Source organism: Triticum aestivum, chromosome 2B (genome assembly GCF_018294505.1).
Source record: "Triticum aestivum cultivar Chinese Spring chromosome 2B, IWGSC CS RefSeq v2.1, whole genome shotgun sequence".
NCBI classification, from domain to species: domain Eukaryota; kingdom Viridiplantae; phylum Streptophyta; class Magnoliopsida; order Poales; family Poaceae; genus Triticum; species Triticum aestivum.
The window spans coordinates 193,034,740-193,048,780 of NC_057798.1; the positions used below are offsets into that span (position 1 = coordinate 193,034,740).

Here is a 14,041-nt window from a genome sequence, read left to right on the forward strand (position 1 = left end):
GACGCATGTTCAAGCTCGCACCGGGCTTTCGCCAGTGTCTTTCGCTCATGCTTGTCCGCCTGACGCGCGGCTCGCTTCGCCCTCCTTTGCGCCCAGAACTCGTTCTCAGCGACGACATCCTACGGAAAGCGGGAAGCGCCACGCTACCATGGTATGCTCATCCGCCTCGGCGATGGGAGGCGGCACGCCCGCCTCCGCTGGACGCGATGATCCTTGTCGGTGATAAGTCGAAGGGGAGGCGCGAGGTCATGCGCCTGCTCGCGCGTCGGAGAAGTTCATATGCGCCCGTGACCTCTCGAGGCGCCATGCAGCCGCGTCGTACGGGCGGGCGGCCTCGTGGGCGGTCTCGAACGTCCCGAGCCCAAGGCGTGTATCGCCGGAGCGGACCTTCGCAAAATACAAGCCGGAGGGGTGGAGGCGAACGTCGCGGAAGCCGGACCTGCTTCGGGGGCGCTGCGGCATGGCGGCGGCAGGGGGAGAAGGCACGGCGGCAGCAAGGAAGAAGACGTGGCGGCAAAAGTCGAGACGAGGAAGATGGCAGTTGGCGGGCGCCCGCGCACCGTTTTTATCCAATGCGGTGGACGACGGGCGCCAAAACTGCCGTGCGCCATGTCGCTTTTTCCACGCGTGCTGTTTCTTTTTTTAGCGCATCAAACTTTCGCGCGCCTGAAGTGTGCCAAACGGCCCAGCGCACCAAATTATCGTTTTTTGCAACACACAGCTAATCTATCGCGCCCGTTAGAGATGCTCTAGCCGTTCGGCCTCCCGGGGTGTTGAAAAAGAGCGTCCTGGGGTGCGCCGGCGATAAACTCGGCGCTAGGGGTGGTACAGCACCCAGCCGTCGCCCCCAGGTCGCCCCCGGGCGCCGAATTCGACCCAGCTTTCGGCCCAAATATGTCCAAAAATGGCCCGATAACTGTGTGAATCGGGCCTATTCAGCGCGGTTCGGCGGGTTTCGACGTGAATTTTCGCATACAAAATAGGAATCAATTAGCTTGTCACATAGTTCGGCGTGTTTCGGCGTGTTTCATCACATAAATCAAATACTTCACTACAAATTATATCGTTTAACAAATAAAAACTCAAGTTTCATCACATGTCATTCCCGGCCTCGCCCTTGAGCCTCCATAGGTGCTCCACCAGATCGTGTTGCAGTTCTTGATGCACCTGTGGATCTCGGATCTCCTGACGCATATTGAGGTAGTCAATCCAGTTTGCCACTGCCACCACTGTGGTGTGCGCAAGTACTGCGGCCCAAACACTGTCACCACTATCCTGCAGAACTTGTAGAAACACTCAATGGTGGTGGACTCGGCCATGCGCCCATAGTCGTCGAGTGAATCACCAGGAGCTCCGTATGCAAGCATCCTCATAGCTGTTGTGCACTTCTGGATCGAGGTGAATCCAAGTGTGCCGATGCAATCCTTCTTGCACTTGAAGTAACTGTAGAACTCCCGGATGGAATTCACAATCCGGAGGAAAAGCTTTCGGCTCATTCGATAACAACGCCGAAATATTTTCTCACCGTGCAATGGAGAGTCGGCGAAGTAGTCCGAGTAGAGCATGCAGTAGCCTTCCAGACAATGCCAGTTCTTTGCTTTCACCCGCCCAAGCGCCGAGCCACCTCGCCGCGGCTTCTCACTGCTCGCGAGCAGGCCGGCGAGGGCGGCGAGCACCATGAGATGCTCCTGCTCCTGGACGTCGACTTCGGCTTCCTCATCCAGCAACGCTGCGAGCGCCTCCTCGTCTTCGGAGTCCATCGCTGGGCCGGGCAATTCACCGAACACCTTGTGGGCGAGGTGGGCGCAAGCCCGCCGGCGTACAGGCCCTGCACGTCTGGAGCGCCGGAAAAGGTGCCCGGGGCGGCGGCGAAGAGGCTGCCTCGGCGAAACCCCTTCTTTTCCCGGCGGGAGATGGTCTACCTAGCTGCGGCGGGTGGTGGTCGGCGCCGGGATCGGCAGGGTGGCGCAGGGTGGCGGCCGAGCGCGGGGGGCAGGAGGTGAATCTGGGCGGGTGGCTTGACTTTTCGCCTGTCAATGTGGCCCTAGGAACGCTTTTCCCTTGCGCCGGAGCCCCCGAGCGCCCCCAGTGCACCGGGTTCGGCCTACGAGCACCGGGCGCAAAAACGGGCCGAGCCGGGGGAATTCGACGTCCTGGGAACGCGACTGGCTGTTTTTTCGGCGTCGGCGATAATAAATCGCCTGGGGAAGCCGTCATGGAGGCGCGGCTGGAGATGCTCTAAGTTGCGTGAAGAATGGCCACGCCAACAAGAAAAGGAAGGCGATATACTATCTCAGCAGCTTGTCCTTGACATCCACGTCTGCTCATTTGATTTAGGCACAGGGCCTGTTTAGAACACATCTAGATGTGATATAGTTATGTCACATTTAAGCTCATGTCCATTCCGTCTGTGGTCTATTTTTTTTTCTAGTTTTTTTTGTTTCTTGTTGCTGCATTATATATTTGTGGGAGCTTAGATGTGATATCTTTAAAAATCATCTAAATGTGAATTAGACAAATTGTTACACAAATAGTCAAGCTCTCAGTATTCCCAACTAGTATACCCGGAAGTCGTTTTCTGCTCAACTTTCAACCGAGCAACCGCGATAGACACATACCACATGTGACTCTAATCACGAAGCTAGCCCTAATCAAGCACAACCACCACAAAATGGAAGAAAATGCTCGAAAGCGCACTGCAGCCACAATATAAAATTATAAATCATGCTTCCAGTTCCGGCATTTCCTGACCACATCCCCCGAAATTATCATGCCTCAGTTCGCTGGTGAGTGGTGACCAAACACCCGCCGTACCACGACGACCGTGCACCAGTGACCTGACACGGTAGTACGGCGACGGACGGTCCTACGCGTACGCGTGACCGAGCAATCGATCAACTCTTCCACTACAACACGGTTAAGTTTTAAAGGCATTTTCTACAAGGCGCTTTGAAAAATGCCTTAGATTGTGTTCCTTAGAGGCATTCTTAAAAAACGCCTTCAAATGTCCTAGTTTCCAAGGCAATTGCAGAGAGTGCCTCCGATGTTGCTCAATCAAAGGCATTCTGAAAATCGCCTTCCGTCAGGTTTTGCACCACACCTAACCACATGCCCACAATATATAAATATACTTCATGTCGTCAACTGTAGTACCAGCGTGCAGCTTGGTGGCAAATGGATTTTTGAGTTACGCAGAGGTTGCCTGTTCGATCCATGGCACTGTTTGTATTATCGGTTCATTTTTTCTTAATTCGTCCAAAGCCTTTGCATACCAATTTGTTTTGTTCCATACTGCTTAGCGAGAAGAAATTTAGGCTGTTTAAAAGGGGAGCCCTCTGATAACCTGTGTGAATTGTATCTCATACGTGAACTAAAAGCTGCTGTATTCCTACGTTGGGAGGTCTGCTCCTAAAAAATACACACGATCTGCTCTACAGTACAAGGTGGCCTAGCGACGGGCTTAATTATTAATTATTAACAATAGTTACCACGATGAGGTGGGAGCGACTATAATAGAAAATGGGTTTACAGTGAAAGAATAGAAAAACACAACGTTGGCTGTTGGATCCAATATTGTCGGTACAGATCGGAGTGGAGGGGTCTCAGGCTACTTATTGTACATTTGATGAAAACCCCCCTACTAACAGTTAGATATAAACATGACATTTTGCAGTAAGAACCCCAACTTTCTCATATTCAATCTGGGCAACTTCAAATCTTGAAAACCATTCTGTTCCTAGTAAATCAAAAGCTGAATCAACCCAGACACAAATATGGTATGTCAAGCACAATTTTTTTAATACATTTCCAAGTGGATCTCATCATAGGCAGACAAATTTCGGTGCGTGTTATCCATCCTAACTTGAGTACCCAATACACATACATGTATATCTTGGTACATATAATGACATGATCATTTTCTACTTCAAATCATCACAACCATTCTGTTCCTAATAAATCCAAAGATGGACCCAGACAAATATGGGAATATATGTCCAGTATGATCTTTTGAATACATGTCTAAGTGGATCATCCTAGGCAAGAACTTTTTAGTGCATGTCATCCATCCTAATTTGAGTGCACAAGACACATACATATATTACTTGGTACATAACATGACATCCTTTTCCACGACATGAACAGCGAACCCCAAGTGTGAAGGACTGAAGTGACCCCCACTGAATAAGCATCGCTACATGAACAGCGAACCCCAAGTGTGATGACATAAAAATTAAGCACCTTTATGCACTACGAATCAAATCATTTCTTGCTTTTGGACCTTTATGCACCTTTTGTTCCTAACTAGCAGCCAGCAACCTACCATTGGGCATAAGCAGTGCTGTGCCACACCAGTGTGATTATTAGAATATTTAAGATGCCCGGTTAAACTACCATTGGGCATAAGCGCAGTAAGCTATCTCAAAACCTATCAAGAAAAAGAAGATGTGTTTGAACTGTGATGTGATGGTGTAACCTTGCACTGCTCAGCATTGTTCTTCAACCATAATCATGTATCAGTGAGTTGGCATGACAATATATAGCTGAAAAGTGTAAGCCAAAACCTGAGGACACGTAACAATATTATAATAAATCAGTGTGGTATGATGCATTTTCAAAATAATCAGCTTTCAGTTCATTCCGACCAAAACAGTTGAACACTTTCCCACGATAATATATCGGCCATCTATAAAATAGACTTTTTTGCGAGGGAAAAAACTTACATTAATTAACTGGCTGCACTACAGTCTAAGGAGCACAACTGCTTTATCTCATCAGGTCCTTTTGTGAGCATGGCTGACAACATTTTGTTCGCGACATACATGCTTTATTGCATGCTCCAGGTCAAGTCCGAGGAGCAGTTTAATTTCATCTACAAGCAGCGCAGCCGGCGACTTGTCCTGGACAGTGCTTTGGATCATCTATAAAATAGACATTGAGCAAGCAGGCACGATTAAATTAGTGAATTGTACAAATGTGCTAGCAGCTATATATCAAGAGAAAGAAAGAAGAAAATAAAACACACTTGGTTCACCATGAAATAGACAACAGAAATCACAAAACAGATCTGGATCATGCACGTATGAACAATTCCCAAATCCCCATAAAAACAGAGCAAGTAAACTGCACATACTACATAACTGTATGCCTATTCAGCACGTACGGATCTATATTGGTGTGTTGGCGCCGCAAGTTCTCCTGGCCAGTGAGCTACATCCAAATCCATACCTCCCCTAAAGAAAAAGAATACTAACTGGAATCAGCCAAATTACAGAGAGAAATCTATGGGAGGGAGTGGGAGAAACGGATCTAACCTTGATGTCGCTTGCTGAGCATGCGAGGCGAAGGAGGCGAGCAGATCGAGCGTCACCGGCTTGGCTCCGGTGAGCTAATGCTGGACCTAGGAGCACCGGGGAGGAGGATACCGTGGTGGCATCACCACGCGCTCGAGCACTACCAGATTGCCTGCGGAAAGATAAGAGTGAACAGCTTAGCGGGCGGGGCACTCGCGGCCACCGGGGAGGAGAACACCGTGGCGGCTGTGGCCTTTTCCCTGACGATGATGTGCAGCGCGACGATGGGGTGACCGGGAGATGGAGATAACTGACCTGAATGCCGGATTGGGAGGGGGGAGGCAGGGAGCAGTCGTGGGAGTAGTCGTCGTCCACCAGGGAATCACCGGATCTGGGCAGCCGCCAGGTTCGGCGAGCGATAGGGGAACAGGAGAGCGATAGAGAGATGTGTCGTTTGAGGGAGGAGAAGAAGGACCTGAAGCAAATTCGTGGGGAGCAAAGGGAAAGTTTTGCACACGATCTGTACAGATCCCACCTCTCTAATCTATGCCATACATCCCAAATCCAATGGCCCAGGATCTTTTTTCTATTCTTCCACGGTAAACTCAGATTGTATACTAGTCTCCCCCCGATGAGGTGGCGCAGCAGTCCCAGCGCCAGCCTGCTGTGTGTGTTGTGGTCGTTGCAGCAGAGTCGCGCTGAATGGTTGCCCAGTTCAGTTTTGTTGAGGCGTTCTGACTTTTGGAGGCACTTTCTAAAATTGCCTCCACATTTGACCATCCGAGGCATTTTTGGAAAGTGCCAACAAACAGCTTTCCCTTCGTGAGTATACTTAGCGTTTTTTAGGAACGCCACGGTAGCTCTTTGAAGGCATTTTTCTTACCATTTCAAGGCATTTAAAAATGCCTCCTAATGCCTACCGTGTTATATGTTCGGAGATCAGCCGGATAGTTGCAGCTGAGCTGCCGAACCGACCAATCACCGAATCAACACTTCACGTTCGTGTTCGGTGTACACTCTTTTGTAGAGCACATAGGCAGAGATGGATTACGCAGATGCAGGTGCCCTTTTTTTCAGTTGGAGATGCAGGTGACCTACCATGCCACCAAGGCACCAAAGTTCAGTCAGAACACTACTAGTGTCTACCGCAAACATGCATGCATGTATACCCGCCGCTTTGTAGGTGTATCATTTTTGGCTATAAATACCAGCTCCTATCATGTTTCCCAGCATCACATCAACAAGTTGCCTCGCAGATCGATACACAAGGACCAGAAGCACACGCCGCAAGAACACCATGGCCTCCCTTGTCTTCCTCATGGCGCTGCTGCTCTCATGCAGCTCCATGAGCAGCGCAGCACGGCACCTAGAGGAGGCCGCACCCAAGAAGGACTATCCACCACATCCGATCGTCCCGGAGCTGCCGAAGCCCGAACTCCCGCCGCACCCTGCCGTGCCCGAGCTGCCCAAGCCTGAGCCACCGCACCCTCTCGTGCCCGAAGTGCCACACCCCGTGGTGCCCAAGGTGCCAAAGCACGAACTGCCGCCGCACCCTGCTGTGCCGGAGCTCCTGAAGCCAGAAGTGCCGCATCCAGTTGTGCCCGAGGTAGCAAAGGAGCCCGAAGTGCCACATCCCGTGGTGCCCGAGGTGCCAAAGAAGGAACTACCACCGCACCCTGCTGTGCCCAAGCTCCCGAAGCCTGAAGTGCCGCATGTGCCGGAGGTGGCTAAGGAGCCTGAAGTGCCACACCCCGTCGTACCAAAGGTGCCAAAGAAGCACGAACTGCCGCACCCTGTCGTGCCGGAGGTGCCGAAGGAGCACGAGCTGCCGCACCCTGCCATACCAGAGCTGCCGAAGCCTGAAATGCCACACCATGCCATGCCAGATGTGCCGAAGGAGCCCCATGTGCCGCACCCTGAGGCGCTGAAGGAGCCCGAGTTACCGCACCCTATTGTGCCAGAGGTCCCGAAGCACGAAATGCCGCCGTTCCCCAAAGCCGAGCTGCCACCGAAACCCGAGTTCCATTTTCCAAAGCCAGAGGCCAAGCCATGATCGAACTAGCTACATCCGCACAGTATCCATTATCTAAGTATTATTAAACTATATAATATACATGTGTGTGTGTGTGTGTGTGTGTGTGTGTGTGTGTTATACACGTGTATGTGTTGTACATGTCGTTAGAGCCCGTACTCTAGTTCCTGAGTCCTGACGAGAGCGTTATGTCTGAGTGGTATTGCATGGTGCAACTGCTCAATCTGTTCCTTTTATGTACATGCACATGAATAAGATGTTTGTGTTTGGAGTTTCAGATTGCAGTTGTGCTCGGATTTACTTATGTGCATCACTAAAGACTTCTTGTGTTTTTGCTACATTATGCGCTTCAGACAATAAAGTTGTTTGTCTTTTGCGTTGACAGAGAAGGCCCAAGAGCCCACGTTTCGTTGGAAGCATATAAATTGCAAAAAACCACCACATTTGGGGCATCGTTTGCGGAAAACCACGAGGTCACTAATCTTTTGCAAAACTCACCGCTGATTCGGTAAACATTTTGCAAATAGCACTGATCAGGTGATTTGGCTCATTTGATCACTTTCTGACAAGTGGGACCAGATTGTAAGAAGATGACTTAGCAAAAAATTTACACACACACCCTTGGATCTAAAACTAAAAAGCAATCAACCACTGCGCCCGATCCAATCGGGAGGAGGCAACCGATGGTGGCAACGGGAGCCGGTGGGGGCGGCAACCATGGCTCTCTCTGGATGTGCAGCATGTGTAGACGGGGAGCCGGAGCACAACGTCGACGGTGATGGAAAACCGGGGAGCTAGAGCAGCTGTGCAGCGGCCGCGGCGTGGACTAAGCGGAGGCGGCCGCCGGGAGCTCGACCTTGAAGCCACGACAGTGCCCTTTGCCATGTCGTCCGCCGGGATGCCTTGGTCGTGCCTCGGTCGTCTGCCGGGGACGCCCAGGCTGCTTGACACCGTGGATGGGGCCCAACCTCCGTGCGCTTCGGCCGCCGCCGCCGGCGGCTCCGCCATTATCCAGCGCCTCTTTCCCTGCTCCTACACCTCCCGCTGCCCCTTGCTCGTGCCATTGAAACCTCCACGCCCGCAGGAGAGCCCCGCAGGCCCGTGCGCACATGCCACCGAGCCTCGTGCCGCTCCGACTTGCCCGCAGATGGCCGCCGCCAGTTCGCCGGTGTACCGGGCACCACCGCCGTCCCCTCTCCCTCTTCTTCCTCCCGTATCGCTCTCCCTCCCCCCTTCTCTCTCTCTCTCTCTCTCTCTCTCTCTCCAGGATAGCCTAGGCCGCTGGCCGAAGCCGGATCCTCCGGCGGCCATGAGCCAGCAACCGCCGGGAGGGAGCTCCCCTGTACCCTCCGGCCATGAGCTCTATGAGCTCCGGCTGGTGGCTCCCCTGTACTCCGGCCCAGGTGGCGCAGGGGCGGCCTTGGCGAGGTCGGGGACGAACTCCAGGCCGCGAGGTCTGCCTGTGCGCGCGCGGGGGTCGATTGCATTTCTTTTTCAGATCCAGGGGAGTGTGTGTAATTTTTTTTGCTAAGTCAGCTCCTTGCAATCTGGCCCACTTGTCATAAAGTGATCAAACGGGTCAAATCACCCGATCAATGCTATTTGCAAAATGTTTACCGAATCCGCGGTGAGTTTTGTAAAGGATTAGTGACCTGGTGGTTTTCCGCAAACGATGCCCCAAATGTGGTGGTTTTTTGCAATTCACTCCTATAATATACTCCCTCCGTAAACTAATATAAAAACGTTTATAGCATACTAAAGTAGTGATCTAAACGCTCTTATATTAGTTACAGTGAGAGTATAAGATAACAAAGACTCTATCCAAAAGCTAGCAGTGGTTCATTACAAACAAAACAAAAAGTATTTCCAAGGGTTTCTTACATGTAAGAGAAGTGAAATAGCATTAGCATGTGTTGCTGGCATACCGTTTTTAAGTCTTGAACAAACTACTCCTTTCATGTCGTAAATAAGTGATGCTTTGGATATTAATTGACGGTCCAAAGTAGGTCGAATGCTTGGGGCCTCTTTTGTGTTACCGCACTCTTCACCAAAGTTTGGCTGGATGGTTATATGCAGTTCAGGGCGAAAGCTTGGTTTTCAACAGGGGTCGATGTTGGGGACGGCGACGTTATCTTCCTCATTGAAGGCGTTTTCTGAAGATTCTGCTCACCACTCCTCGGGCTACGGTCACGTTGGTGTTGGTGGTCTAGCATGGTCAATGCCTAGCGGTGTTGTTTACCTTTTTTTAATTTTCGGTCTAGTTTCCTGAGTAAGCCTGGTCATTCTATAGTTTTTTGCCTTTGAAATGGACGCAACACCTTCCTTGCAACTAAACATGAAATAAAATAATGATATTTTCAAAATATTTTTCGACAAATCTACACATATGATTTTCAAAGTTTCTATATAATTATTTAAAACGATATCAACAGTCAAAGTTTTAATAAATTTCTAGACATAGGTCCAAAACATCACCTATATACTATGGGTGATTTTATATTTACAAATAGGTTTTTTTTGCGGGGTTTTTTCAGATGTTCATGGAAAAACTCGAAGGCGGATGCCTATTTTGCCATAAAAAATTAACTGTTTTTTTCTTTTTCTTAGCCAAAGTTTTTGATATAGCTCACCATTCAAGCTGGTTGTTTTCTCTTAGCCAAAGTTGGTGTGAATGGTGGAAACATTTTCACGTTCCAAAGCAAATAAGGATGTGAGAACTATTGAATGGTAAGCAAGTTTAAATTTGCCCCCCCCCCCCCCCCCCCGCGTCGTCCGCTCCTGGGCGACACGGGGGCGAACCCCTAGATCCGGCGCCAGGCACCCCCGCCCGCCTCCTCTTCCCTCCGCCGTCGTCGACGGCCGTCCCGGGCTTCGCCCGTGCGGTTGCTGGCGGCGGCGGGGCGTCCCTGCGTGCTCCCCTGCCTGGATCTGCGCCCCATCTCTCCTCCCGACGGCGACCCTTCCTCTCCGGCATCCCTCTCCTGGCGCGGTGCTCGGCCCTGGATCTGGCCTCTGCGGCGTCGGCCATGGCGGCTGCCGTCCCGGTCGGCTTCGGGGTGGCTTGCGATTCAGCCGCCCGTCTGGCCGCCATGGTGGCCTCCCTTCCAGATCCGCACTGGTGGCGGCCTGTGGTCATTCTCTTGACCGGCGGGGGGTCGACTAGGGGTTGTGGCCCCTCCACTCGGCCTGGGCGTGCTGCCCCTGCTCCGGTTCTTGGGGTTGCCCTCCGGCTGGATCTGGGGTGTTTGAGCGCCGCAGGCCCCCTTCCCGGTGGATGTGGTGGTGGTCTGGTCCGCCGTTCTGGCGTGGTGCCGGGGCTGCTCCCTGTGTTGGTGGAGATGCTCGTGGTGGGTGGATGCCAGGGCGGCGGCCCCGGGCTGTGAGGGCGGCACCGGCTCTACGGCGAGCGGCGGCCGCGAGGGCTGTACCGCAACCTCGGTCGTGCGGGCGACGAGGTTGTGGCGGGCGTGCTTTGTCTGGTGAAGATCGGCTCCCTCCGCTCGCAGATGCACCCACCGGCCTGATCCGGCCATGGCGGCTTTGTCGCGTCGGCTCGTGCTCTCGGGTTCGGTTGGTTGGGAGTGGAGTGTGGGACCGGGGGAAACCCTTGGCCTTTGGTGGCTACGGCGAGGCCGTCTCCATTTTCTTGGAGTCAGTCCCCTTCTTGGAGGCCTCGTCGAGATCCCCGTCTGCTTCCTTCTTCCACGCTCCTACATGGGGCGAAAGTCCTAGATCCCCTTGTGGGCGGCGGCGACGTGTCGACGTCGTTCCCTTCTTGGAGGCGTCGTCTGGGGTTCATGGAGGTGTGGATGGTGCTTTTCTGCTTGGTGAGGGCAGTGTGGCGGCGAGCTGTTCCTTGTTTCCCGTCTTCTCCGTGCGGTCTTCATCTTGTGTAGGCGCTCTTCAGCTTGCGTCTGGTTGGGTGGCTGCCCAGGTGGTGGTGAGGTCGTGGGATCCCAGCAGAGGAGCTGTTCTGCTCCCTCATGCCCGAGCTGCCAGGCGGCATTGCCCATTCGGCTCTAGGGTGAGCACTTTACCTTCCGACGGTTCGGCGCCCTTCGAGCCAGGGCGAGAGGATTGTTGTCTTCTTCGGAGGTAGAAGCGAGTGGCTTGTCGACCTTGGCATGTTCTGCGGGAGTAGGCGAGTAGATGTTGGTTATCGATGCTGGTTTCTTCCTGCCCTCACCCTGCTGCTGGTGTGGCTTTGCTCATGGCGTCTGACCTTGGTGATCTTGGCTAGGCTCCTATTACTATCTCTTGTTTGCCTGTATCACATATAGGTCGTAAGCTGCTACAGCTCTCTGTATCTTTGTCGTTTCTGTTTCTATCATGTTGTACGCTTTCTTGTAATCCTGGCCGGTTGTTGGCTTTCTTAATTCAAAGCCGGGTTAGGTTCGAGCCTTTTCTCGGGCTCGGCCGACACCTTTTCTCTAAAAAAAAAGTTTAAATTTCATCCAACGAACAAAAGAAGGAGATCTTTTTTGTGGGCAATAGATTTTTTATAACCTATCTTACATCTACAGATCTTTATAACCTTTGTCGCAGCAACTAAAAAAAATACACGCAACATTATGTTGTCTTATCCCAACATAATAGAAATAAAAAATCTTCATTAAAGGTACTTACAAAATATATTTTTTCACCCATTTTATTAACGAAAATGATCCAATTGGGGTCTAAACAACAAGGTGTGCCAATGAAGTTAGTGACTGTTATTTTCAATATTGTTTATTTTGCATAAATTAAAACTTACTTATATTTGCGAGAGATATTCTTGTTGTTCTAAGGGGAGTAAACGCGACGCCGAAAGTAATGTATAAAAGCCGAGGAGTTAATAATCTATAGTCTTTTTGTTACGTAGCTTCGGTTAACGTATTTTTCCTAAAGCGCCATGCATTCAGGGTATCAAGTAATATGTTATGAAAAGTGTATTGCTGGATTTGTATTCGAAAGTAGTTTTGAATGGAGTGTCAAACGGAGGGAGTACTATTTTTGCTACATACAACTTAAATTTATGGTAAAAAATCGATCCAAAATACAATGAAGTACCTGAAGATATTTGTGTGTGTGTGGCTTTGGTACCTGAGGAGTTAGGTAGCTTTAAGTTGTTTGAAGAATGGTCACGCTAACATGAAAAGGACGGCGTCATGGAATGGTCATTTTCAACTGATTCTGAACTAGCGAAGTCAAATATAGTTCATCACACTACTGTGTATCTCAGCAGCCACTACTAGGAAAAGGGCTATAGATGGAATTGACACTAATGGCGCACCAGACATGTGGTGTGGCGCACCACCATCTGATGCGCCATTAGTGTTGAAACTACTAATGGCGCACCCTGCCCACGGTGCGCCATTAGTACCAATTTTTTTGAACTAGTGCGCCTGTCCAAACATACTAATGGCGCATCCGCGCTGGTGGTGCGCCATTACTAGTTGTAACTAGTAATGGCGCACCAGCCAGAAGGTGCGCCACTAATGTTATTTTTTTATTATTGTTTTTATTCCTTTTTTTGCAAAAGTACTAATGGCGCACCACCAGGGGGTGCGCCATTAGTAACCTGGATTACTAATGGCGCATTTGTTGCTGGTGCGCCATTAGTAAGTGGGCAGCAACAAGATATTTTGGACAGCCTCTCCTCCCACACTCACTTTCTCCCCACTTCATTCTCTCCACCGCCTCCTCCTTGTCTCGGGTGCCTCCTCTTTTTCACCTCATTTCCACCATAGATTCATTCAAATTAAGTGGTTAAGTTACCTTGTTTTGCTAGGTAAGTAAGGGGGGAAGCTATATTTATGTTGTTCTCCCTACAACAATGTGCACATGCACTTTTTATGGCCTAGCTAGATCTATGTATGTTCGTGGTGTTGCATATGTTTGTGGTGTTGCATATGTGTTTGTGTTTGGAGGTGTACCGGTATTTGAAATGCGATAGTTGCCAATATTTTGCCGGAATGTTGATTCATTTCCGTTTCGGCGAGAATTTTGGCATTAAGCATTCTTTTTGGTCCTATTTTTAGGGAAAGTCATGCCAAATTTTTTCTTGGTTCTAAAATATCGTTTTGCTCTACCCCGCAGGCGACCATGGTCCGCACGATGACCGAAGGCATCGTGAATAGGTTTTTGAGGTCCGCGAAGGCCGAGATGCTTCAAAAGAACGAGACGGAGATAAGATGTCCGTGTCGAAGATGCAAGCTGAATAGCCTTATTGCGGACCCGGATTCCGGGCAGGTGCGGGACCACCTGCTCTTGCGTGGTTTCATGGATGGCTATCGGTGGCAAGGTGATGAAGATGACTACGAAGTCGTCCATGGGGGCCGGGCAAGAAATGAGGAAGGGCAGCAAGACAACCACCGCGGCTCGGGGGGGGCGAGAAGACGAAGAATCCCCAGGAGATGATCACGACGGTGATGCTGTACACAGTCATCATGTAGAAGATGCAGGACATGATGATGATGCCGGCGGAGCAGACGACGCTGGACCATCGATGGGCTGGGTGCAGGACCCTCATATTCAAGAGCTGCTTCTCAAGCAGACGGATAACGCAAGAGCTGCCGCCCGAGAGAAAGCCAAGATGGATCAACTTGAGTTAGACGCGGTTACTCCATTGTATGAAGGATGCAGGCCCGAGGATACCCGCCTGAAAGTAACGCTCATGGCTCTGGAGATGAAGGTAAAACACAAAATGACCGACGCATGCTTCGACGAGAACATGTCA

The 14,041-nt window shown here is 50.8% G+C and overlaps 1 protein-coding gene and 1 long non-coding RNA gene across 3 annotated transcripts; one reads left to right on the top strand and one right to left on the bottom strand.

Moving 5' to 3' along the window:
- Positions 1-3,547: 3,547 nt before the first annotated feature.
- On the bottom strand, positions 3,548-5,906 carry LOC123041037 (uncharacterized). 2 transcript variants are annotated; one of them, XR_006418352.1, is made up of 5 exons: positions 5,607-5,906; positions 5,313-5,463; positions 5,162-5,231; positions 4,722-4,919; positions 3,548-4,562 (listed from the first exon to the last, which is right to left on the bottom strand). It is a non-coding gene; the product is annotated as an uncharacterized lncRNA (long non-coding RNA). The 2 variants fall into 2 exon arrangements; XR_006418351.1 differs by lacking the exon at positions 3,548-4,562 and having other exon boundaries at positions 4,582-4,919; positions 5,607-5,903.
- A 608-nt stretch (positions 5,907-6,514) lies between these two features.
- On the top strand, positions 6,515-7,600 carry LOC123041038 (protein PELPK1-like). Its single transcript, XM_044463738.1, has one exon. The coding sequence runs from the start codon at positions 6,589-6,591 to the stop codon at positions 7,342-7,344; it is 756 nt and encodes a 251-aa protein (XP_044319673.1). The 5' UTR covers positions 6,515-6,588; the 3' UTR covers positions 7,345-7,600.
- The last annotated feature ends 6,441 nt before the right edge of the window (positions 7,601-14,041 follow it).